Raw genomic sequence first — 26,744 nt, 5'->3', positions numbered from 1 at the left:
AATCTACTATTAAAAAATGTTGAATATCTTTTTTAAAAAGAATAATATTGGATATCACTATTGGTAGGATAAATCAACACTTTTAGATGCAACAAGATAAAAGGATAATAAAAAAAATTAACACCATACCCACTTGATGATAGGATCATAATTTGTTTTTATCAAACACCACATCACGTGGCCCTATGCTGTTAATCCATTCAAGATTAGTCGTTGTATGCTACATATTTTGAGCCGAAGATATGCGAATGATATAACTCTGAACAGTTTACTTATTGGGCCATTTGGATCTGCTACGCGTATCTATCTATTGGGCCGCTAGTGGATTAAAGATATATGAATTTACCACCTTCCGGAAGACAAATAGGATCCCCCTGTGCCCATGTACACGGTACTAAAGTAGGCATTCGAGGTTTTTGACTTTATTATTTCCAGTTGACCTGTGGGTTTCGTCGGTGCTTACTGAATTTCCAATAGTGAGTGTTGTGCCTGAATCAGCCTGCTGTAGAGTAGACCTGGGCAAACGTCGGGTCGGGTCGGGTTCGGGTCGGGTCAAGGCCGGGTCACGGGTTGCATAGGATGGCCCGCGCCCGACCCGTACCTATCACCAGGTCGGGTCGGGTTGGCCCGTGCACCCTGCGCGGGCATGTCGGGTCGGGGTTTTTTCGGGTTGGGTTGGGTTTTTTGGCCTTTGGGTCGAGTTTTTCGGGTTGGGTCGGGTTTTGGGTCAAAAATCACAGCCCGTGCCCGGCCCGTTGATTGTTGCGGGTCAAAAAATACGACCCGCGCCCACCCATCATGTAGCTCGGGTCGGGTCGGGTTTTTTTCGGGCGGGTTGGGTCGGGTTGTTCGGGTCGGATGACCCATGCCCAGGTCTACTGTAGAGTCACAATACAAAATCTGACCTGTCCGCAAGTTTGTGTCCTCAAGGAGCAGCATCGAGATTATCAGAAATTTACCATGTCAGTTCAGAGGTGAAACTTTCCTGTGAATCACTCCAAGTTGAAGCAATCAAGTCCGTTCACCGATATAACTTTAAGCATTTCATATATAGATAGAACATTAAGAAAATCCTCTAAGCATGCCATGTCAACAGTGTTGGACAATTTCGACTATTTATGAAGAAACATCTATAGCATCTGTCACGAGAAAACGCTGGGCGTGTCTGCCTCCCAGATCATTTCTACAGAAATTAAGCTTCTTTTTAATAGCATGTGGCTGAATGAAGTACTATTAAGATTTGCAAGTAAACAGGGAATATTGGGACCACTTCCTGTTGATTTCAAAAAGCACAAGACACATGAAAACCACAAGAAATACACTACTAGTATGGTTATCAATAGCCAGATGCCTTCAAAACATCCAAAGTTCAACATGGCACCCTAATATTATCCAGCAATGAAAAGCAGTGACAGGATGAAGGTCAAGCAGGTTGGGAAAGATGATGCACAGTTTTCCACCATATGAACTGTGAATTTTGTGCGGAATTCAGACAGCAAAATGGTCAAACACCTGAGGGTCCATACAAACAGCGATCCACCCACTCCTTGAAGCTTGGGCGGTCATCAGTGTAGTGAACAGTTTTGGCACCATCTTGCACAGCTTTGAGAGATATCTGAGAACATTTTTCAATAGTCAGAGACTCTAACTTCCGTGCGCGGACAACCTCGACCACTCCATCATCAGTCAAACCATCACACAGCTCTAGCGCGAGATTGATCAAAGATGGGCTACGTGCAAGGAAGTGCATCCCGACATCAGTTATCGCAATGCAACGGGTAAGCTTGAGCGATTCTAGGAATCTTGCACATGAGAGGGCCTTCATCCCCTCGTCATCAAAGATGTTGGCACCACCGAGCTTTAGATCACGAATTGGACATGACCGAATTAGCATCACAAGGCCCTCCTGTGTGAAACCTATTTCAGGCCAATCAGGTTCACATCCAAAAAATGTGAGCTCGACAGACTGAAGCATAGGACACCAGAGGGCTAGGGCCTTCAGGCTGTCATCAGTCAATGCTGTCCTGTAACCATAACCTTCACAGTCCTGAGGTGTCAGCATAAGTGAGATGCTTCTAAGGTTTCTGTTGCTCTGGGCCATCGTAATCATGTCATTGTCGTGTACACCAAGAACATAATAAAGGGAAAGGTTCTCTAATGCTTTGCACTTTCTCAGGAGACAACAAAGTCCTATTTGTTCTTCTGTGGTGATGCGTGCCAAAGTCAAATCCTTCAAAAAATCACTGCAGAAGTCATATCTAGACTGGCTGCCTGCCATATATGAAGTACCATTAAACTTAATAAATTTGTTTGGCAAACAGCTATTCTGAAACTCAAACTTCTGGACCTTCATAAATCCTGAACCAAATTTTAGGAGGTCGAATTGACGAATCCTCGCACAGTCCACTACTACGAGTTCTTCCAATGATCCACTCTTGCCAAGGTACTCCAGCCACTCTACACAATGTACATTATTGCAGCTCATAAGGCGGAGAGCAGATAGACTCTTGCAACCAACAGCTACCGAGAGAAGACCAGCTGAAGTTATTTTTGGTAATGCTTTCAACCTGAGAGACATCAGCTTTTTGAAGCATGCCAGAAAACCAAGACCTGAGTCATCGATGCATGAGCAGAAGCTTAAGGTGAGATCAGTCAGCGACGGGCAGCAAGATGAAAATACACGGAGGCCTTGGTTGCCCAACTGCATCCCATGGTTGGGCGTCCAACCAGAGTAATTAAATTCCACCTTGCACAAATTTCGGAACCGGGAGCACAGTGATTCCAAGGCCACTGTCACAGGGCAAACACCACAGCCAACATAAATAGCATCCCTTAGCTCTGCCTCAACAGCATATAGCCGCTTGGAAACAAGGGAAAGAGAATTAAGATCACTTGTCGTGGGAAGCCGCTTGATGATCTCTCCAAGAAGTGCCTCTGGGAGATCTTCCATTGAAATGGCACAGCCATGCTGGTTTGGCAATCTCATGGTTCAACAGATATCCAGAGTGCTAGACTGGAGTTAAGGAGACAAGATATTCAGAATAAAGCATATATACAGCAATAACAAGATTGTAGCAGTTAAACTAGCACATATAAGTAGTGATGCTTAAAACTAGGTACTTCAACATCTATTAACATTCTGTGCATCTTGAAGATGAAGACTAAGTAACAACTAAGCAACTTGCCATTTCAATTAGTGATTGGTATAGGACCATATTCCATTTTTCAGGTTCTTTTCACTAGGATGCTGATAAGAGAGTGGATGCAAGCTCCATCTAGTGATGAAAGTGCAAGCATAATCATAATGGCAACTTGGAAAAACTCAGAAAAAAGTGTGAATACATGTATAGGTGAAGTTCCGAGAGACCTTTTCCATGTTGAAAGTTTAGCCTGTCAAGATAAATAATGCAGGAAGCGTCCTATTATTTGGCTCAAAAGCCAATTCCAGTGAGCAGACAGCAATCATGCTCTAAGCAGAGACTAACTGAGAACCTAGCCTGTGGAATTGCTGAAACAACACAACGAAAGGACTTGTAAATTGCAGGCGAAGTGAACTCACAAGCCGAATCACCTACCAAACTGGTGTATTTTACGAAATCGCCTAACCAATCGCATATACCAAACCTGTTTACGAGGATGCCTAATGATTCATGTGCAAGCAATGAAGCGACGCAAACGCAACCTAGGGGTTGGCTAGATGGATGGGTTCGTGGCTTCGAAAAGAACAATGAAACGATTCCTCTAGTAGGTTGCCACCCAGATTGCAAGGGGAAGAAATCAAAATCCAATCACGCACCTGAAATCAGAAGAGGCTCCAGTGGGGTTTCCTGGGACGGGATCAGGGGAGAGAAGGCGGCGCCGACATCAGACGGAGACGACAACCGGCTGGAAACCCTCGTTCCGGCCAGTTCGCCGCCCGCAATGGCCGAGGGGTGTTTCCCGTCTCCTTTTCGATTTGTTCTCGGAGCTAGCGGACTGTTGGGCCTGGATGGGGGCTTATGTGGGCCGGCCCTGACTGTTATAAATTTCAAAAAAAATAAATACTTTTGACTTTTGGTCCTCGTCGGCTCAACTAGCATGAAAATGGAAACGGTAGTTTCCGATTTTTGACTGTAAGTTCCAATCAAAAAACAAAATAATTATTAAAAACAAAAACAAAAATGGTAAAAAATACGAAAGTGAAACGAAAATGATTCGAGCATGTTCCAGTCGTTTTTTGAGAAATATATTGTACTTTTATGATATTCTACCATATTATACAATACCAGCATCCATGTTATCTATATTTTTAGAATGTCATATCTATAGTTTTAGAGAGTCATGACTCATTTCTCCTAACTCTAAATCATAACCTAGCGATCTGAATTCATAAAACTAGGGATAGTTTCATGGATGACGAGATTAATGTCTAAATTTTTAGTACTATGAAATGAGATACATATCATGAATAGATGGATACTTGGATTAATATATTAATCATCAGTATTTGTGTATGAAATGTGTCAATTCATATGGTTAGTGTTGTGCTCTATGGTTTGATATATTTCTTGTTTTTCAAAATATCCTTTCGATGGATTTCGATCATTATCGATATATTCTCGATCGTATATTTTTATTTCCAAAATTACTATAATACCGATGTTGTTTTCATTTCTCACAACATGTAAAAGTGAAAGTGATGAAGCCTTCGCCCAGCGTTTTCAACCATTTTCATCCCTAGACTCAACCACAACCTATTTTATTTTGTTCTCAAAAGAAAAAACCACGTCCTTTCTAGATTATGGAAAGAGTTCCAGCCTTGATCATTCAGGTCTTGTTCAGTTCCCTTCAAAATTCTAAAACTTTACAAGATTTCCCATCACATCGAATCTTTTAACACATGCATCAAGTATTAAATGTCGCTAAACAAAATAACTAATTACACAGTTTGTCTATAATTTGCGAGACGAATCTTTTGAGCCTAGTTAACCCATGACGAGACAATAATTACCAAATACAAACGAAAGTACTACAGTACTTTGCACCCAAAACTTTATGCATCTAAACAAGGCCTCACTCACAAGCGAATCACTACATCCAAAAGAGTTACAAGAGTTCTTAGACTCTACAATCTCAAACGAGGGATTTCACAAATACAAAAAAAAGCAATAAAACAAAGAAAGAAACATAGAAGACTAAACTTCAGTGTTCTTCTTAGTTCTCGCTTCAATCTTGCAATGTTTTTACGCGGTATCAATCTATCGTAACACTCATCTGCTTAGAACCTTGATGTCTGGATGGTTTGTTGCTTGCCCCTTTCAATCCAAATGCTTGCACATGAGTGCCGAAACATTCTGCTTGAGCCGATCTCTACTGGGATGATGTGCGAACTCCAAGGCGACACCACTAGGGAGGATACAACGCTTCACGCCGCCATCGACCGCCTAGATTACCCAGGCAGAGTTTCCTCCGGTGAAAATCCACAGGGTGAGGAGGTAGCACCTTCGACGACACGTCCAACAAAGGTTGTGGCACCCAAGGGTATTGTTGTCATTGGCTCCAACAGATGTTGGCCAAGGCTTTCGCCCAATGCCGCCATATTCACCCGTGCACATCACCCCAAAGCAGCAACCAGCACTATGAACACCGAGTACCACAAGCGCCAACCGCCAGCCCCAGCGCCGAGGGGGGAGGGGGGAGAGGAAGGTGACACGCACATGCAAATCTTGGCTGCGGCCGCCTGGGCATGGAGGCCAGGAAGCGCCGAGCTCCGCGAGCAAGACCCGACGACGTCCCACGGGATGGTGCCCACAGAGAAGGCTAGCTCGTCCAGCGACGTGTTGCGCCGCTGAGACCCCCTCCAGTGAGCTACGGCGGTGGCGGCGCGGTCTGGAGCCAACGGAGGTGAGAGACGGCGACGGAAGAGGCCCCCGAGTCCAGGAAGGCGTGGATCCGGGTAGGGGGCGACAGATCTAGCGGGAGGACCGCAGCACCAGGGACGACCATGGCGACCTTGGGTTAGGGTTTGGAGAAAGAGGGACGGGAGAGCTTAGAGAAGGGGCGAGCTGCCACGCCACCTCCATCCTTGCTGCCACACGGGCTAGGGAACCGCCCGTGCCACCCCAGGAGGGACGACGCGCGAGCGACGCTCCGCCTTTTTTTTCCTACCGTTTCTTATTTCCCACAACATGAAACATGCGCCAAGTAATATACAAAAGGAAAAAGTCTAAATTATTCCTCTCAACTGTAGCCAAAGTCTGGATAACCCCCTAAACTATTGTTTGGTTTATTTTACCCCCAAACTATCCCATTTGATTCAAATTACCCCCTATTGTAATTTGTCTTTTTCGTTTCTCCATGTATATGTAGAGTTTTAAGTTGAAATTTTACAACATAATAGTACACACTATAACACATGTTAGAAAAATAAATCATAGTTTTTTATTATTATTTTGATAGGTTAGGATATTTAATAATAAATTAATCATTGGAGTTTAAAATTATATGAAAACTAGTGAGGAAAATTATAAAACTTTTTCCAAATATGCATTGTGATGTATACTACTACCCTGCAAAATTTGAAATTAAAATTCAACTTGTGTATGAAGAAACAAAAAATATAAATTGTGTTATGGGGTAAAATAAACTAAATGACATAGTTTAGGGGGTAAATTGAACTAAGTTATAGTTTAGGGGGTCATTCATACCTTTGCTATAGTTGAGGGGAGTAAATTGAACTTTTTTCTATACAAAATACCCCCTCACATAGTCACATTGCGCATTTGCATCGATTGCGCATTTGCATCAATCTTTGCACTAGTATATAGTGCACACAGCTTCCTTCCTAACCGCACGCCCAATGGACAACTTGATAGTTTGATAGTGTCTATCATATAGATTTTCCTGTCGAGACTGGATCTTGCATTACCACATAAACTAAAAATTCAGTATAATTGGTATTATGGAAAACCATCCTACATGAAGATTGGGGATGTCCTTAGAGCAATTTTCGTACTGTTTCTCCTGTTCCTAACTATGAGAAAAGTGCTTCATCAAGAAAAGTGATCATGACTTAAAGTGATTCGATCTGCAGGTTAAATTTTAAGGATAACTATGCACTTAGGCACTGAAAAGAGCTAGCTCTGCACTGAAAATAAAGATCCCCAATATATAGGCGAGACATTCTGGACATTCTAATTCTTCCATAAGGCCGTCATAAACTCATGGGCAGTGCCGGTCTAATATAATCTTATCCAGCCTTTAGAGCATTACAGTAAGTAAGTATAGACTTCGGAAGGGGAAGGGCCAAAGTACTTCTACGATGAAAAAAAAATAGAAGATTAGTATTTTGTTAACAATGCAAATCTCACATGTATTTTTCTAAGGTACATTGCTCGATCGAAAATAATTACAAACGAGACAGCAAATCAATCTTATATTCCATCACTACTTTATTGCTTCTACTAGACAGACAAACCTCTCTAGCTACTACAATCTGAATCATCCATGGTAATAACTAATAGTAAGAGATAAGGATCAGCTAGCTGAAATATATCTGCACTGCAATTGAACAATTTATGGTACAAAAAATAACGCATTAATTTCTACCACGCACCTCACGGCCCAATACACATGCAAAGCCGTGCGACGCCCCCAAGCCGAGCGCGGCTAAACCGGAGGAAGCAGGCTGCCAGCTTCCGTGTTCGGGTCGGTCCCCGACCTGCAGATCGGGCACGTCGAGTGCGCGTCCAGCCACGGGTCGATGCACTCGACGCGGTACAGGTGCAGGCACACCGGCAGCAGCCGTACCGTCTCCCCGGCCTGGAACGCGCCCAGGCACACCGAGCACGTCGCCGCCGCCTCGTCGCCGCCGGTGCCCGTCACGTTGTGCCGCACCGACCGGTTGTACGTGAACGACTGGAGGCCCGCCGTCGGGCTGGCGCGCCGCGGGCGGCCGCCGCTGCTGCGGTCTCGCCCGCGCAGATGGCGGTGCTGCTCCTCGTTCCCGTCGTCGTCCCATGCCGCCGCAGGGCGAGGGCTGCAGCCGCCGCCGCCGCGTCGGCCGCCGCATTGGCGTGGCTGTTGCGGTACCCTTGGCAGAGGCTGCACACGAAGGTGAGCACGAGCAGGAAGGCCCCGACGGAGATATCATGGCGACGCCCGCGATGACCCCGCCGGGGGACGCCGGGCTGTTATCGCCTGACGACCTCGGCGACGTCACGTGATGCGGCGGCGGGGGCGGCGGCGGTGACGACCGCGCCCAGCGTGGCGGCGGTGGAGTAAAGTAGGGGAAGCCCGGCGGCAAGTAAACGGCCATGGCTGAAACCTTGAAGTCGAAACCAGCCGCTGATCTTGTTGCCTACTGAGGTCTTGGGTGCATGGTGTTTGGTGCCGCGAGCCGCAGGAGGTTTTTAACGACAACTGCGCGCGCGGCGGCAACCTGGAAGCCAATGATTTCTGAGCCTGCTGTGGTCAAATGGTTAATTGCTGGATCATTGCCAAATGCGCGTCCAGGAGACGACAACGATCCGATCCATGGACTCCGCTGTTTCGATTTGTTTAGGCATGACAGCAACCGGTCGGCGACGGTAGCCTGAAAATACCCTTCCCGAATCCGATCCGAAAATTACACATGAAAAATCAGGTTTTGACCAATGGTCGGGCTCGGATCGAAAAATCCAGACCAATAGTCGGGTTGGGGACGAGCTGAAGGAAAAAACCATTGAATTTTGACCCGACCCGAACCCGACCCCACCCGATAGATGATCAGATCTAAACATGCATTGTCAGCACAAAGAACCTCCATTTCTTCATAAGTCTTTATTCTACCCGTCTACAAGAAAGAAACAAAAACATGAATTGCCAGTGGAAGCTCTATGTATTTAGTTGAACTAATTAAAATAATCTTAAAATGATATGTAATGGATACGGGCCGTGCCTGTGAAATGTAGCTAACAATAACCAGTTTGTTCTGGATCCAAACAAAAGGCAAAAAAAAAAACATAAAAATTCACCAGGCTACAAGCTTATTACCTTGTTTATTTCACGCATTGTCGGTATTTTTACTACTTGTCGGTGCCTGATCCGGCTGTCCGGACCCAACCAGTGATGATGCTGCGTGTTTGTTATCGCCATAATTTAACAAGTTAATTAATGAGCCGTGAGTGAGTTGGGCTTAATGAAGAAATTGAAGAAGGCTTACGAATCGGCTCCAGCGTGAGCATTTGGGCCATGTATCCTTAGATTTAGTTCAGATTGAGTTAGAGATAGAGTCCGATATGGACACATTAGTTTAGATTGTTTCCCAAGTCTCCGGACTATAAATATGTATCCTATGGTATTTGTAAAAAGAGAACGTCATCACGTTTTGCAATCAACAACTCTCGGCGCACCGCCACCCCTAACCCTAGGGTTTCATCCAAGTAAGCGCCATGCTGCCCTGATCGCTTCTTGCGATCTGGGCAGCGTTGTTCTTGCTTTTACCTTGGTATTACTCGTACTGAAGTGTTTTTGATGGCGATTAGTACTAATTATCTTGATGTTCGTAGCATGGCTTTTTAGTAGATTCATTATGCATTTATTGCTTACCATCTACGAATATCATGTTGTTTCTGTGCAGCCACGTTTTAATCTTACACTAATTCTTGTTGCATAGAATTAGTTGCACGGAGACAATACACTACTTCTTTTCCATCTAGTAGATCTAATCTGTTACGGTTTGTTCTTATACTTAAGAATTGGCGTAATATCTGCTAGGTTAGGCCTTGCAAACGGGTTGGATGATCCGGTGACGTATTAGATGCTTTGCCTTAGTCTTAACAGGGAATTGATCCGGGAATCGGCTTTAGCTTGTTCTTAGGCCTCTATTCTGGTTAAGGTTTAGTTATTTATTACGCTCATTAGGCCCAATTACGTGTAGGATGTTCCGATCTAGCAGTGAGGCTTTTACCGTCGTGTAGATTAACTAGATTTAATTGAAGTAGTTTTACAGTTATTTGCCTTATTTATCAATATTCGGATACAAGCAGATCCAATCTGACACTGGGACTCGATCGGCTCTTTAAAGCCGATGCAAGAGTCGTCCCGGGGAGCCGACCACGGCTCGGACTCATGTTTCCACGTGTTTGTGTATGCAGGCAAATCGTCGCAAGCACGTTCACACCTTCCTGATCGAGTATAGATCAGGTGGCACACCCTGCTTCTTACGAAGCCGCGGCGTGTGCTGGAGTTGCGGGCCGTTGACGAGGGAGCAGTGCCTGCCAGCGCCCCGGCGACCTCCCGGCTCTTCGTGTTGCCTGTCGCTATTCGCCGGTGGGTTTTGACCGACAACACATTCTGGCACGCCCAGTGGTACATTCATCAACAATAATGCCCGCCGCAGAGATGACTGGACCTCAAGACCAAGCTCCTGTTCCGCCGGTCACCAAACCTGTCACGTATGAAGAGCTGACTCCAGAACACAAGCAAAAATATGATGAGGTCAAATCTCAGTTTGAAGCCGATCTCATCGGCTCTTTCAAGAGGACCCGCAACCACGGCATCAGGTGGAAGGGGTTCTCGCCAGAGGGCGCTCTCGACGATGTTGATCTGTCCGTGCTATCAGAAGAGCGCACCAGAGCCCTGTGCCAGGAGATGAACTACATGGTGGCTCACACGCTTCATCGGCACTCAGAAAGCCTGGTGAACGAGCTCGAGCGCGTGGCACATCGCGTTGTCCAGGAGGTGATCAAGAAATAGTACTCCCCATCAGGACCACTCCTGGGGAGCCACAAGGGGGCAACTGCATTGCAATCTAGGCCGCCAGTATCGTACTCGCTCGCGGCAGCAGGACCGCAGAGTTCGCCGATCTATGTCGTCTACAAGATCGGCGGTGACCCTGGAGAAGGCCAGTTCCTGAACGAGCCGCCTAAGGAGATCTCGCACGGTTACACGTGCGTGTACATACCTAACAGCATCAGTCCGGCGCGCGGGAGATCTGGTGGGTACTGGAGCCTCAGGGGCAGACGCGGAGAAGCAGGCATGGCTAGCAAAGTACGCTACCGGGCCGAGTGCTGAGCCCTCGGCCCTAGGAGTTCTTAGTGTGGAACAGGTCAGTGCAATACTAAGGGACCAGTTTGGCATCCTGCCCAAGAGAAAGACGATCGGCTATTCCAAGCCGTATCCAAGTGATTACGACCTGATCCCATTGCCACCCAAGTATCGGCTCCCGGAGTTCACCAAATTCAGCGGATCAGAAGGAGCCAGCTCCATTGAACATGTGAGCCGATATCTAACGCAGCTTGGGATGATTTCAGTATCGGATCCTCTGAGGGTCCGTTTCTTCTCCCAGTCTCTCACAGGTTCAGCTTTTGGATGGTATACATCGCTGCCCCCAGATTCGATCCGGACTTGGAGGCAGCTGGAAGATCAGTTCCACACCCAGTATCATTCAGAGGCTACCGAAGCCGGGATTGCCGACCTCGCCCAAGTCAGGCAGAAGCGGGAGGAAAGTGTCTCAGAGTACGTACAGCGCTTCAGAGATGTCAAGAACCGATGCTACTCATCGCGCATCACAGAGAAGGAGGCAGTTGATTTGGCAGTTCTGGGACTCGCTAAGCCGATCAAGGATCTGGCTTTTCAATTGGAATTCACTTCTCTGGCACACATGGTGCAGAAGCTCACGGCGTATGAACACTACCACCCTGATCTGTACCAGGAAAAATTCAAGCGCCATGTCAATATGGCCCAAGCAGGTGATTCCGATGATTCTGGCGAGGAACAAGAAGTGGCTGTGGCAGAGTGGACCCGGGGGGCAAACCCCGTCCCGTGTAAGTGGGTCAAACAGAAGGGGCTTGTGAAGGGCTTTGACTTTGACATGGCCAAGGCAGAGCAGATATTCGACTTACTGCTCAAGGAGAAGCAGTTGAAGCTCCCAGAGAACCACAAGCTGCCAACGACGCAAGAGCTGCAGGGGAGGCTGTACTGCAAGTGGCACCACTCATTCACCCATGCCACAAATGACTGCAAGGAGCTACGTCGGCAGATCCAGTCAGCTATCGAGCAAGGCCGATTAATTCTGGCCCAACACACGATGAAGGTGGACAGTCAACCATTCCCACAAGCTAACATGGTGGAGCTGTCGGATCTTGGACCTGAGGGCCGGAGCTTGGCGTTCCAAATCAACATGGCGGGACCCATGCGCCGCCGTGATGAGCAGAGGAAAGAGGCCGCTTCTGGCAAACGGCCCCAGGATGAAGACGAGCCGGAGCAGCAACATGTTACTGAAGAACAAGTGCGTCACATCCGCAATCAACTCCCAGCTTCTAATCGGCTTTTGGAAAAATACCAGTACTAGTACAAGTTGCGCCGCCGATATGAATCGGAAGAGAAGGAGTATGAGCACCGCACAGGGAGGACGCTGGGGAGGCGCCAGGCTATACGCGACCACTGGCATTGCCCGTTCTTCAGGTACTGTTGGAATTCTGGCATGAGCCGATTGCCTACTATAGATGATTGCTTGGAGTGCAGGCCTCGGGGATGCCAGCCAGTCGAGACATCAGTGTTCCAGCGCTTGGGGCCCAGAACACGTCACGATGACCATGTTAGGCGGCCGTCCAGGGATGATCTTGAGCTAGAAGAGGAAGATAAGTATCATCGTCCACGATGGTGTCCTGACGGGCTCAGCCGCTCACAAAAGCGCAGGGTGCAGCGCTTATGCAATCTCGAGGAGGCAGAAGCAAGGTACCTCGAAGTGCTGAGGAAAGCGCGTCCAGATTTCGCGGAGCAAGTCAGGCACCCGCGAAGGGTGGAAAGGCACCCTCCAAGGAGGGAGTGGCGCCCCAAGCAGCCAAGAGCCGATGACAAGCCATCGGCTGATGTGAACATGGTGTTCGTGCTCCCGTCGGAGTTTCGGGCGCTCCAAACGGAGGAATTGGCCATCACGCAGCTGGATCTCGGTGCACAGCCGATCATCTTCGAGAAGCCCAAGGAGAAAAGCTACAAGCACCTGAAGGGATTGTATCTCAAGGGCCTCATCGATGGCAAGCATGTGAACAGGATGTTGGTCGACACTGGTGCCGCAGTCAATCTGATGCCGTACTCAGTGCTGCGCCGGTTGGGTCATTCCGCTGCTGATCTTATCAAGACCAACGTGATGCTCAATGATTTCAACGGCCAACCGTCAGAGGCGCAGGGCGTCCTCAATGTGGAGTTGACAGTTGGCCGCAAGACTGTCCCAACCTCGTTCTTCATCGTCAACAGTAAGAGTACATACATACCGGCCCCAAAAAATGAGTAATATATTTTTGGAGTTAAAGTTGTTACATTATGTACAAACAATGGCCTGCTCCGGTAGCTGGTCAGTTAATGAGCATTCAATTTCAAGGAGTAATATAGAAACGGCCGGCCCGTGCGGTCGGCCGAAAATTTTCTTTTGTCATCTCCCCGTGTTTGCTGTCGACGTGGCAGATGATGACGAGTCGCCTGCGTCTGCAGTCGATTTAACAGGCGACGGCAAGTTGGGGTACGGGTTTACATCAGCTGACGATTTGGAGGAAGTGGATATTGGTCCCGGGGATAAGCCGCGGCCAACATTTATCAGCAAGAAGCTAGACCCGAGTCTGCGTGAGCCGATGATAGCACTGTTGAGGGAATACCGGGATTGTTTCGCGTGGGATTATACTGAAATGCCTGGTCTGGATAGAAGCATCGTCAAACATCGGCTCCCGCTTAAGAAAGGATTTCAGCCGTTTCAACAACGAGCAAGGCAGATGAAGGCTGAAGTCCTGGAGGAGGTCAAGAAAGAGGTGCAAAAGATGTTGGACGCAGGGTTCATCAGGCCATGTAGGTATGCAGAATGGATCTCTAGTGTGGTCCCTGTACAGAAGAAGGATGGCCGATGGAGAGTCTGCGTGGATTTCAGAGACCTCAACAGAGCAACGCCAAAGGACGAATATCTGATGCCCGTGGCAGAAACATTAATCAACGCCGCTGCCGGTCACAAAATATTGAGTTTTGTGGACGGTAACGCTGGCTACAACCATATTTTCATGGCCCTAGAAGATATAAGCAAGACCGCGTTCAGAGTACCAGGCGCGGTTGGCTTGTTCGAGTACTTGGTTATGACCTTTGGATTGAAAAATGCCGGTGCAACGTATCAACGCGCCATGAATTACATTTTTCATGATCTCATCAGCAAGCTAGTAGAAATCTACATTGATGATGTCATGGTCAAGTCCATGTCAGCTGGGGGGCTTCTGGAAGATTTGCATAAAGTTTTGAAACGGACTCGGAAGTTTGGGCTCAAAATGAACCCGAAGAAATGTGCCTTTGGCGTGTCAGCCGGTCAGTTCTTAGTATTCCTGGTGCATGAGCGGGGAATCGAGATCGGCTTGATGAGTCAGGAGGCGGTAAAGACCTACTACGAAGAAGGAGTTACAAAAACTCATTGACAAAAATCAACTTTGTCAGACGATTTATCTCCAATCTGTCTGGGCGTATCGAGCCGTTCATGGGTCTGGTGAAGATCAAGCCCGATGATGAATTTCACTGGGGGGCAGAACAGCAGCAAGCTTTCGACGAAATAAAGGAATACTTGTCGAAGCCTCCAGTTTTGGTTCCTCCACGACAGGACAGGCCTTTCTACGTGTACTTGTCCGTGGGTGACACTTCCATCGCCTCGGTTCTGATTCAGAAACATGACGACCAGGAGAGGGTTGTCTTCTACCTCAGCAGGCGCATGTTGGACGCCGAGACCAGGTATCCTGAGATCAAAAAGCTTTGTCTCTGTTTATTCTTTACATGTACAAAGCTTCGACACATTTTGCTCTCGGCGGAGACGATCGTTATATGCAAATCGGATGTCATCAAGCATATGTTGTCGGCTCCTATTTTGAAAGGCCGACTAGGAAAATGGATGTTTGCATTGTCAGAATTCGATATCCGATATCAACCTGCAAAGGCAGTTAAGGGACAGGCACTGGCGGATCTCATTGCAGATAGGGTCAACACTGACGTGTCCGCACTTTTTGTACGTGCTTGGGCCATGTTTTTCGATGGATCGGCTTGTGATGATGGGTGCAGCGTAGGAATTCTGTTGGTATCGCCTCGTGGGGCGACATATTCTTTTTCCATCAGGATGGCTACTCCATGCACCAATAATTTAGTAGAGTATGAGGCCATTCACAAGGGGATGGAGTTACTCCTAGAAGCTGGTGCAGAAGCAGTGGAAATATTTGGGGATTCAAAACTGATGATTTCCCAGCTCACGGAAGAATATAAATGTGAGAGCGAGGCTCTTTTTCCGATATGGATGCAGTGCCGTGAGTTGATGTCACAATTCAAGTATATTAATTTCCACTGGATACGAAGGACTTTGAACAATGAAGCCAATGATTTGGCACAGATGGCTTCTGGATATAAGGAAACAACCAATGGAGTCGATGTGGAGGTTCAGTTTCTAGAACCTGGAGACTGGAGAGTCGATATCTTCAATTATTTGAAGGATTCGGCTCGGGGGGCACCCAGAAGGATAAGACTTAAAGCTAAAGCTATGAAGTATGTTCTGATTGGGGACGACATGTTCTACAGGACTTTGGAAGGACTGCTGCTTAAATGTCTGGGACCTGCAGAGTCAAATCGTCTCTTGCATGAGGTTCATGAAGGAGCCTGCGGCACTCATCAATCGGCCCATAAGATGAAATGGCTGATTAGGCAATCGGGATATTACTAGCCTACCATGCTTGAGGATTGCTTTAAATATTACAAGGGATGTCAGGCATGTTAGAGATTTGGCAAAATTCAGATGGTACCGGCATCAGTAATGAATCCTATTATTAAGCCATGGCCATTCAGGGGTTGGGCCATGGATATGATTGGCCAGATTAACCCGCCATCTAGCAAAGGTCACCAATGGGTGTTAGCTGTCACGGATTATTTCACAAAATAGGTGGAGACGGTACCCATGAGGTCGGTGGCATCAAAAGATGTGATCAATTTCGTTAAAGAGCACATCATTCATAGGTTTGGGATCCCTCAGACCATCACGACCGATTGAGGATCGGTATTTATATCGGAGGAATTTAGAAAGTTTGCCGATGACATGGGGTTCAAGCTGATCAGATCATCCCCATATTATGCCCAGGCTAATGGACAGGCTGAAGCATCCAACCAGAGCCTTATCAAGCTGATCAAAAGGAAGATCGATGAATATCCTAGGTGCTGGCATGAGGTGTTGTCAGAGGCTTTGTGGGCATATCGTATTTTGTGTCACGGATCCATCAAGACGTCACCATACCATCTGGTCTACGGCCAAGATGCTGTGTTACCATGGGAGATCACGGCCGGATCGAGGCGTGTTAAGTTTCAGAATGATCTATCGGCTGAAGAGTATGCAGCCTTGATGAGCGATAATGTGGAGGATCTTACAGAGCTAAGACTTTGGTCACTTGAGAAGATCAAGGAAAATAAGGCTAAAGTTGCTCGTGCATACAACAAAAAGGTCAAGCCGAAAGAGTTCCAGGTTGGAGACCTGGTTTGGGAGGCAGTACTACCATTGGGAACTAAAGACATGAAGTATGGTAAATGGTCTCCAACTTGGTACGGACCGTACAAGGTTGATCAGGTTTTGCCTGGAAATGCATACATGCTTGAAGAATTAGATGGTGTCAAGTTTCCAGTGGCGGTTAATTGCCAACACCTCAAGAAGTATTTTCCGAGCATGTGGGAAGGCGACTAACAAAGAGCCGATGAGATCCATCTGGCTGCATTGTAATAGGCCAACACGTTGAGTTGGCTAGTAAAAAAAATGAGATAGGCCAACACGTTGAGTTGGCCAGTAAAAAGAAAAAAAGAGAAGGCAAAAGAGAGAGAGAGGCCAACACGTTGAGTTGGCCAGCAAACAAAAACATTATATGAGATGCAAGGCAGCCGATGTGTCACCATTGACTTAAGATGTTTTTAATGAGTACAAGTTTCAGGTTTAACAGGCAACATTAAATGTTTTCTGAATTGTTCTACTAGTTCAGGAACTCTTGTATGGTATGGATGGCTTCTGCGCGTACGGCGTCGGCTCTTGCGATGATCGCTTTGTCGTCCTTGTCATCGCCTGTTACTATCTGTTGACTCAAGGTGTTGATTTCTGTAAACTCTGTCCGTATTTGCTCGGTTATTTCTTGAGCTTCTTACTTGGAGTTTGCAATCGACGCTTTCTCCTCTTGGATCAGTCTTCGTGTGGTGCGGACTTGTTCTTCGAGTTCTGCCAGTTCTTTCTACAGGAGGCTGAGTCGCCCTGTACTCGCTGAGATATCGGCTTTGGCATCTAGAGTTGCCTTCTTCTGGTTGAGCAGTTTGCACTTTTGAGCAATGTCAGCTTTCAGAGGGATCTGAGAATGACGTACTTCTATTCTCTGTTGTGCTGCTTTCACATCTGCCCGAAAGAAAGGAAGATGGCCGACTGGCCAAAGCTTGACTCGAAGTGACTCTGGAAGTTGGGATTCTATCTGCTCAAGGATTTCTTTTATCTTACTGGAATCATCAACCAGAGTATTGATTGGAGCAGATAGCAGATGCTTGATGAGTTGAAGCTGATCTGCCAGGTTAGCCGATTGCTGTAAAGATGGTGCCTTTGCTCCAAGGGCAGTCAGACCCATTGTTGCCGGGTCAAAGGAGAGCAAGTCTGAAATATCAAAGCCCTGTGAAAATATTGGAGTTAATATGGGGGCAAAGTGCATTAATGGAGTTATCGGCTGATTTAGAAGTGGCTCTTGTGGTGTTACCTGTTGTAAGGAAGAAGCAATGGTCGATCCGAGTGTGATCGGCTCAATTGGGGGCAGCGGCAGTAGCATCGGCTATGTCGGCTTGTTCGTCACGCATCTCTATCGGAGCTTCAGGAGTTCTGGGTTGGGCTTCCATCGTCACATCATTTGTTGCAGTTTCTTCGCTGCGAGTTTCTGCTTGGACGATGGTTGCTTCTTGCTGTTCAGGGATTTCAGTTGTTCCGGTATTGACTTCATGAACAGCGGTTCTCTGTTGTGATGGGCTTCCGGTGCTAAGGATTTCTTCAGTTGTGTCCTGGAAGAAGGATTACAATCAACCGGAATATATGTGCATATAAAAGGGAGAACATTCAGGAAAATTCAGAGAGATGGATTACCTGGTTAGTGTTGGAGTCTGATGGACTTGGAGAAGGTTGTGTTGTCTTTTTGATGACCCGTCTCGTGAAGATCTTACTTTTCTTAGTTGCAACTCGGGGGGCAGCACTTCCAGAGAATTGTCTCCGCTTGGAGGCCGTCTGTAGTACGTCTGGCTGAACAGTCATTATTACTTTCTTTATCGGCGGCGATCCCTTGCAAAAGAGAACATCAGGGGCGGATGGAAGAAAGTAGAATGGTTTCCCGTTATTGGCTATAGGTTCTAGACCATCTTGTTGCTGTAAGAAGGGTGAGCAAGGTTAGCCAAGAGAAATAGGTAGAGGACTCGAAAAGAATAAGTGCATAGATTCAGTACCTCTTCCTTGGGGATTGCATATTCAGGATCAATTTACTGCAGTAGAGGGCCTAAAGCTCTTCTAAATACATGAGTTTTCCACATCTCCCACCAAGTGTTAAAGCCGATTGACGAGGAAGTAAAAGATAGATCGGCTGGTATTAGAATGTGGAGGTGGTCAAACATGCTGTAGCATCTTGAGCTGGTGAGACCATCGGGCAGATCGGCTCTGCTCTCCACCAAGTGGTGAATATAGAAGTGGGGAGGACTTGACCTAAGCCAATTTGCCGAGCTGCTACGACTGGTTGATAAGTCTCATAACCTGGTTTAATGATTCTGTTGGAAGTGCTGATGCCAGCAGGAAGAAAGTTAGGTCGGATCATTAAAGAATACAGATGCCGAGTGCTGTCGTCATCAGCAAAACTATCCAGTCTAAAGGCAGTTGGGTTTTCAAAAGCTTCAGATTCAGTGAATGGAAAATAAAGGGGATTCTTTAGGCCTTTGTAGAAAATTCTGAACCATTTTGCTGCATCTGTTGAGTTCAGTTTACTACCAGGGAGGCTGAATAGGGCTTGGCCGTAGCTGGTGCATCTAATTGGTTTGCCATTCTCGTCAGGGAAGGAATTCTTGGCTAAGCTTTGGAAGTTTGGGATCTGATGCTGAAAATAGAGTTGTGTCCATAACTGAATGAATCACCAAGGGCCTCCAGTTCTGAGTTTCCTTTGGCTGAGCAAGCTAGTTGTCATTAAGTGGAGATATCTGTATGTTTCTCCGAGGAAAAGCTTGCCTAGGCTGGTGTGATTGCCATGGGCTAGATGGTAAGCCAAAGGAAGATAATTCTTGGTTGGGGCTAAGGAAGGACCACAGAAGATGAAATATTCTAACCAAAGATTTAGAAAGGCTGTGTGTTCCTTTTTGCTTACTGGACCTTTCGTTTTCATGTGCTGATTCATGTAAGTGCTCCAGTTTGTGCAGTCTGTTTTAGATGAAAGTTTGAAGGGGACTTCTACCATTCTGTGAGCTGTAGGATCAGGAGAATTAATGTCTAGGCTAGTAATCATGGTAACATCTAGCAGAGTAGGGGTCATGGGTCCATGACCAAAGAGGAAACAATTTAGAGCATCGGACCAAAAATAGCCGATGGTCTTCAGAAGGTTTTCATCTTTGTCCAACGGAGATAATGATAGACTGAGGGCATTGGCTATGTTCAGTTCTTGCCACAAGGGCATGTAGGCTTTTGCTACTCTGCTGTACCATGTAGTGCAGCTTTCGGGTGGATTAGGCCAGGCTCTTAAGTAGCCGGCCCAGGAATTCAAATCAATGTTTTGACTTACGAATGGGATCCTATTTGCTTCACAGGAGATTAAATCTGTGGGATTTTCATATGTTCGTGGGCCAAGACGAAAGGATTTTGGATTGGAAGGATGCGGCAGGAGGATGTCTGACACCTGAAGTTCAGAGATTCAGAAATTTACATGTGGTGTCATATTTCAGAGTTTAATTTGTTGGAGGCTTAATGGGCTGAAGAAAGTTAAAAGGGCCAGGCTGAATATTACCTTCAGGCCGCAGATTGCCGCATCATCAATTGCAGAATTCGTTGTCTGAGCTGCAGAGTCCGCTATGGTTCAGATCTGCTGACTTAGGGTTTGGTTGTTCTGTGGGCTCTGATTCGAATTCTGGATGATTTGCGAGTCTTTGCTCGAATTTATGGAGCGGGGTTCTCGAATTAAGCTCGGATTTGGAGTGTCTATTTCGAGTCGGATTCAGAATGGAAGTGGTGTTCTGTTTTTATGCGGGTTGCTTCCAATTTTGAATTCCGTCGGCTCTTGGACATTAGTAAAGCCTGATTCGATGCCATCGGCTTTTTGGGGTGAGATCCGAGCAAATAAGTTAAAAGATAATAAGTTTCATTAAAAGTTGGATTCTTACAAAAGAGCCGATTTGACAATGGAAATTCCTTCGGCTTTACAATACTACTTCTACACTACTACCTACATCTACCGCTCGTAGGTACCTGGTACCTACGGCGCTTGGGGCTTCGAGCCGGCGCATCTCCGCCGTCGCTGTCGTCGTCATCGTCGTCGTCGTCGCTGGTGACGTCAAAGGTGCTGCTGCCGCCGTCGGTCTCGGCGTCGCTGCTCCAGCCGCAGCCGCCGCTGTCTTCTTCCTCGCTGTCCTCCTCGGAGGACCCGAGGAATCGGAAGGGGTTTCCTCCCATCGGGTCGTCGCCGCTGGAGGAGGAGCCGATCTCCTCTTCCGAGGAGGAATCGGCTCCATCCCAGGAGAAGCCTTCCTCGCTGCTGCTCTCCAACTCCTCCTGGAACAGGAGCTGGAGGTCTTCGCCTTCAGTCCTCCTGGAATGGTAGCCTGAAAATACCCTTCCCGAATCCGATCCAAAAATTACACATGAAAAATCAGGTTTTGACCAATGGTCGGGCTCGGATCGAAAAATCCAGACCAATAGTCGGGTTGGGGACGAGCTGAAGGAAAAAGCATTGAATTTTGACCCGACCCGAACCCGACCCCACCCGATAGATGATCAGATCTAAACATGCATTGGCAGCACAAAGAACCTCCATTTCTTCATAAGTCTTTATTCTACCCGTCTACAAGAAAGAAACAAAAACATGAATTGCCAGTGGAAGCTCTATGTATTTAGTTGAACTAATTAAAATAATCTTAAAATGATATGTAATGGATACGGGCCGTGCCTGTGAAATGTAGCTAACGATAAACAGTTTGTTCTGGATCCAAACAAAAGGCAAAAAAAAAAACATAAACATTCACCAGGCTACGAGCTTATTACCTTGTTTATTTCACGCATTGTCGGTATTTTTACTACTTGTCGGTGCCTGACCTGGCTGTCCGGACCCAACCAGTGATGATGCTGCGTGTTTGTTATCGCCATAATTTAACAGGTTAATTAATGGGCCGCAAGTGAGTTGGGCTTAATGAAGAAATTGAAGAAGGCTTACGAATCGGCTCCTGCGTGAGCATTTGGGCCATGTATCCTTAGATTTAGTTTAGATTGAGTTAGAGATAGAGTCCGATAGGGACACATTAGTTTAGATTGTTTCTCAAGTCTCCAGACTATAAATATGTATCCTATGGTATTTGTAAAAAGAGAACGTCATCACATTTTGCAATCAACAACTCTCGGCGCACCGCCACCCATAACCCTAGGGTTTCATCCAAGTAAGCGCCATGCTGCCCTGATCGCTTCTTACGATCAGGGCAGCGTTGTTCTTGCTTTTACCTTGGTATTACTCGTACTGAAGCGTTTTTTATGGCGAGTAGTACTAGTTATCTTGATGTTCGTAGCATGGCTTTTTAGTAGATTCATTATGCTTTTATTGCTTACCATCTACGAATATCATGTTTTTTCTGTGCAGCCACGTTTTAATCTTATGCTAATTCTTGTTGCATAGAATTAGTTGCACGGAGACAATACCCTACTTCTTTTCCATCTAGTAGATCTAATCTGTTACGGTTTGTTCTTATACTTAAGAATTGGCGTAATATCTGCTAGGTTAGGCCTTGCAAACGGGTTGGATGATCCAGTGACGTATTAGATGCTTTGCCTTAGTCATAACAGGGAATTGATCTGGGAATCGGCTTTAGCTTGTTCTTAGGCCTCTATTCTGGTTAAGGTTTAGTTATTTATTATGCTCATTAGGCCCAATTACGTGTAGGATGTTCCGATCTAGCAGTGAGGCTTTTACCGTCGTGGATTAGATTAACTAGATTTAATTGAAGTAGTTTTACAGTTATTTGCCTTATTTATCAATATCCGGATACAAGCAGATCCAATCTGACACCGGGACTCGATCAGCTCTTTAAAGCCGATGCAAGAGTCGTCCCGGGGAGCCGACCACGGCTCGGACTCATGTTTCCACGTGTTTGTGTATGCAGGCAAATCGTCGCAAGCACGTTCGCACCTTCCTGATCGAGTATAGGTCAGGTGGCACACCCTGCTTCTTACGAAGCCGCGGCGTGTGCTGGAGTTGCGGGCCGTTGACGAGGGAGCAGTGGCTGCCAGCGCCCCGGCGACCTCCCGGTTCTTTGTGTTGTCTGTCGCTATTCGCCGGTGGGTTTTGACTGACAACACATTCTGGCACGCCCGGTGGGACATTCATCAACAACAATGCCCGCCGCAGAGATGACTGGACCTCAAGACCAAGCTCCTGTTCCGCCGGTCACCAAACCTGTCACGTATGAAGAGCTGACTCCAGAACACAAGCAAAAATATGATGAGGTCAAATCTCAGTTTGAAGCCGATCTCATCGGCTCTTTCGAGAGGACCCGCAACCACGGCATCAGGTGGAAGGGGTTCTCGCCAGAGGGTGCTCTCGACGACGTTGATCTGTCCGTGCCATCAGAAGAGCGCACCAGAGCCCTGCGCCAGGAGATGAACTACATGGTGGCTCACACGCTTCATCGGCACTCAGAAAGCCTGGTGAACGAGCTCGAGCGCGTGGCACATCGCGTTGTCCAGGAGGTGATCAAGAAATAGTACTCCCCATCAGGACCACTCCTGGGGAGCCACAAGGGGGCAACTGCATTACAATCTAGGCCGCCAGTATCGTACTCGCTCGCGGCAGCAGGACCATAGAGTTCGCCGATCTATGTCATCTACAAGATCGGCGGTGACCCTGGAGAAGGCCAGTTCCTGAACGAGCCGCCTAAGGAGATCCCGCACGGTTACACGCACGTGTACATACCTGACAGCATCAGTCCGGCGCGCGCGGGACATCTGGTGGGTACTGGAGCCTCAGGGGCAGACGCGGAGAAGCAGGCATCAGTCCCACAGTGCCGCCACAGCACCGGGGAGCAGTGACCGGAGTTGGCGGATGGGACTCCGGTCACTACCACTGTGGGGAGAAGCGGCCTGACGTCGTCTGACCCGGGCGCTGTGGAGGAGTGGTTGGCATTTTATGCCTTCGTACGGCGGGCGGGTGAGCGGAAGGGCCGTTTGTCCTTTCCGCCGAGGGTGGCCTTGCCCAGCAGCAGAAGAGCACGCCTCAACCACTCGCACTTAATACGGGTGGGTGAGGGAGCTTCCAGCGGAAGGCTTGTGCCCGCGCCTGCGTCTGCGTGACACTTTCCGGTTCCGGGCCCCTTCCGAGCAGCTAGCTGGGCCGAGAGCTCATGGGTGTCCGGATGGGCACGTGGAGGTTCCGGACCCATCTGCGGGGGGGGGGGGGGGGGGGTCCGGGTGGCAAGTGGAGGTCCCGGACCCATCTGCGGGGGTCCGGGTCTGTGGCCATAGGTGCTGAGCATTTCCACCTCTGGGACTCGTGGTGACACCAGACCCGTACCCGAACGGGAAGCAGGTCCGGGACCGTTGGTTCGGTGAGATGGAGTCGTACCCCAGGGGTCCTGCTGCTCAGCTCCTTAGGGCGTAGACGATCCGTTTTCTCGAGGGTAGGCTCGCTACCCTCGAGGGAGGCAGAGGCGCAGGGCGCGGTCGAGGGCTTCGGCGGGGAGCCCTCGAGCGAGGCGGAGATCATCCTGCGGGTTTGAGGGGGGTGCGGACGGGCCGCACTGAGTACGTGGGCCGCGTGCTGGGCTTTTTTGAGTCCTTTTCTTTCTTCCAGCTTGGAAGGAAGCTGTAGGGCTTCATGGGCCCGGTTGCCCAGCATGGGTTTGCATTGTTAGGGCGATTTTAGTCCCATGATTAGGGTGCCCCTAATCATGGTACCCGACAGTAGCCCCCGAGCCTTTGGTCGAGTCAAGGGATTTGGCCAAAGGGTACTTCGGCGATTTTACCCCATGACGTGATCGATCCGCCAGATGCATCCGGATGCCGGCTTGGTGGATACGACAACTCGTCGGTCAGGGTAGTGGGCCTAGAAGAAGAGCTCCGAGGCGCGCGTGCCTTCTTGTCTTATTCGGGTGGCGAGTCGTGTCAGCGCGCTGAGCAGGCCAGGGCCATGATGGCGCCTGCTGCCCTGCAGCTGGTGCTATTGCCGCACTGTCCCGCGCTCAAGGTCTCAGCCCTGCTTTCCCTGGTCGCCTTACGACGCACTGTTCGAGGGCGGTCCGCCAGCGTCGATGCTGGGCAGCTCAGCGCCCAGGGGCTCATCTTTGTGTTGTTTGGTCACGTCTCGGCACGGTAACCGAGGTCATCTTTTGCTCGTGGGGTGTCGCACCATCACGGGCGGTCCAAGCCTTCTCCTTGCGACAGGCTCAAAGCTTGGTGCCCGATGCGGCTATAAATAGGGATCGTGGGACTCCCTTTCCTCTCCAACTTCCCTGCTCTTACTTCTAGCATCGCCTAAGTCTAGTCATGTTTCCCTTTGCCTTTCACGGTCGTCCCCCGAATGGGGTGGCCTGGCTTCTTTAGGCTTTGATGCTAGAAGAATGCTTGCGAGCGGCGGGGGAAAGCTGGAGAGGGCGTGCTCACCATCCCTCGGCTTCAGTGGGATTAGCAGAAGAACACTGGGCCCGAGGGGTCCTGCCTCTGCGATGTCCCTCAGCCTGAAGGGGTGTTGAGACGCCTGACCACGGCGTCGGCGCCTGGTTTGGTGGCCGTTCTTCGCATCGCCCGTCTTGGCGACAATGTCGCTCCCGGGGAGATGGGGCAGAGGGTGCTGTCCGCCAGCTTGACCCCCCGCAAGGTCTTCGGTGGAGGAAACGCTAGAAGAAAGCTTGCGAGGAGGGCATCCTGCCGGACCTGTGTGGTTTGGGAGCTGCTCCTCGCAAGCCCGAGCAGCTTGGTCATGATGTCGACCAGGGACTTGGTGCTCTTCATCGGCGCTCGCTCCTCCCCAAGATAGGGAAAATTGCCACATAGGTGGCAACACGTTTGTACTTTTCGACGTCTTCGAGCCGGTAGCCCTCTGTAATTTTTGTTTGTAAAGAGCAATGAAGTCTCCTTCTCCTTCGCGGAGAGGATGATCGAGGGTGTAAGGGTGAGCATCACCCCTGTAGCGGATTTTGGTCCTCGAATGTATGAAGTTTCCTCCGCGGGGGCGCGTCGGTGCACCCGCGGGTGTAGCCCCTGAGGCCTTGGAGGAGTGTTTGCACTCATCCAAGGGCTATAAATGTCGCCCTGCTTGGTTGCTTCACTGAGGTGGCCGTCCAGCATCTTTTTCAGCCGGCATCAGCACTCCTTTCAGCTAGCCTCGGTGTTTTTCGTGCTGGCACAGCGACCTAGTGTCTAGCTGAACCATCTGGTAGGCGCGCGTCAAGAGTGGTAGTTTTGGTTCAACACATGGAACTTCATAATCGACGGTCGTCGATCCATTTGAGGGTGCGGCCTGAGCCACGGTGTGCGAGGAGCCCCCGAGCAACGGCTTGCGTAAAGGCATTCAGGGAACCCTCGACTTTTATTACGACCCTCGTCGTCCTTCCGCAGGGAGGAGGGGTGAAGCGCACCAGGCTACCCATGTGTTGGCGCTCCTTAAGTACCTACTTTATCCCTTGTTTATCCTTGATAATGGCATGAATTTAATATCAAAATCACTAACCGTCCTAACCCCGGCCTAATTATTGGTCATTTTCACACTTGCACATATATTTTGGAGGGATCGGATTGGAGATCTTGAGTTTAAAGATGCTTTTGATTGAGATGCATGATTTATTTGCTCGTTAGCTTGAACTACAACTAGATGACGATAGGCCTAGTCATGTCCTTGGTTTTGCTATGATTAAGCCTATGTTCATGGATGAGATCAACCTTTACGCATCACTCATATCTGTCAAAGGTTTACCCTTTATATGCAATTAATGCTTCATGTTAGGATAGATCTGTTAGATTAGATGGAAAACCTTAGGTAGTTCTTTGTCGATCCACGGATTGATAAACCTTGGGGGAGTACTCTAAGGGAAAAGCTACACGAACCGTGCGCTTGCGGTATACAAATCGGGGCGCTAAGGAGCGTCATCAAGCTTTTCTGGCGCCGTTGCCGGGGATCGGCAACACGAACCCTATGGCGATCTATCTAGTTTTTGGACTAACCCTAATTTTATTATTGCATATATCCTGTGTTTCTTGTTTGTGTCCATGAATGCAGGTAAAATCCTAGACACAAAGCGATTGAGAAGTTCTCAACATCCGTACTTTGACAAGTCCAATCTCACTCAAGCAAGTTGATGGCTACGTGAAGACCCGCTCTTTAGTGGTAGGTGCTAACTTTCGTTAGTGGCCCAGCATCCGCTATCGAGTCCCCACTCCCCAAAGCAAAAGATGATAAATAAGGTACGCCGCCGTGTCAATTGATTTTAAAGACTAATGTTTTTGGGAAAAATATTTGTTCAAGCAATAGGTATGAAGCACGCCCGCGAAGAAAATCGTGCGA

At 48.2% G+C, this 26,744-nt stretch overlaps 2 protein-coding genes across 2 annotated transcripts; both read right to left on the bottom strand.

Moving 5' to 3' along the window:
- Positions 1-1,215: 1,215 nt before the first annotated feature.
- Positions 1,216-3,972, bottom strand: LOC120703624 (F-box/LRR-repeat protein 14-like). The gene is made up of 2 exons (XM_039987765.1): positions 3,797-3,972; positions 1,216-3,013 (listed from the first exon to the last, which is right to left on the bottom strand). Exon 2 carries the CDS (start codon positions 2,984-2,986, stop codon positions 1,505-1,507), a length of 1,482 nt encoding a protein of 493 aa, XP_039843699.1. The 5' UTR covers positions 2,987-3,013; positions 3,797-3,972; the 3' UTR covers positions 1,216-1,504.
- A 3,675-nt stretch (positions 3,973-7,647) lies between these two features.
- On the bottom strand, positions 7,648-8,296 carry LOC120702123 (E3 ubiquitin-protein ligase Os04g0590900-like). The gene is made up of 2 exons (XM_039985885.1): positions 8,150-8,296; positions 7,648-8,058 (listed from the first exon to the last, which is right to left on the bottom strand). The coding sequence occupies exons 1-2, from the start codon at positions 8,294-8,296 to the stop codon at positions 7,648-7,650; spliced, it is 558 nt and encodes a 185-aa protein (XP_039841819.1).
- Positions 8,297-26,744: the final 18,448 nt, after the last annotated feature.

Source organism: Panicum virgatum, chromosome 4K, assembly GCF_016808335.1.
Source record: "Panicum virgatum strain AP13 chromosome 4K, P.virgatum_v5, whole genome shotgun sequence".
Taxonomy (NCBI): Eukaryota; Viridiplantae; Streptophyta; class Magnoliopsida; order Poales; family Poaceae; genus Panicum; species Panicum virgatum.
This window is presented reverse-complemented; position numbering and strand designations above follow the sequence as displayed.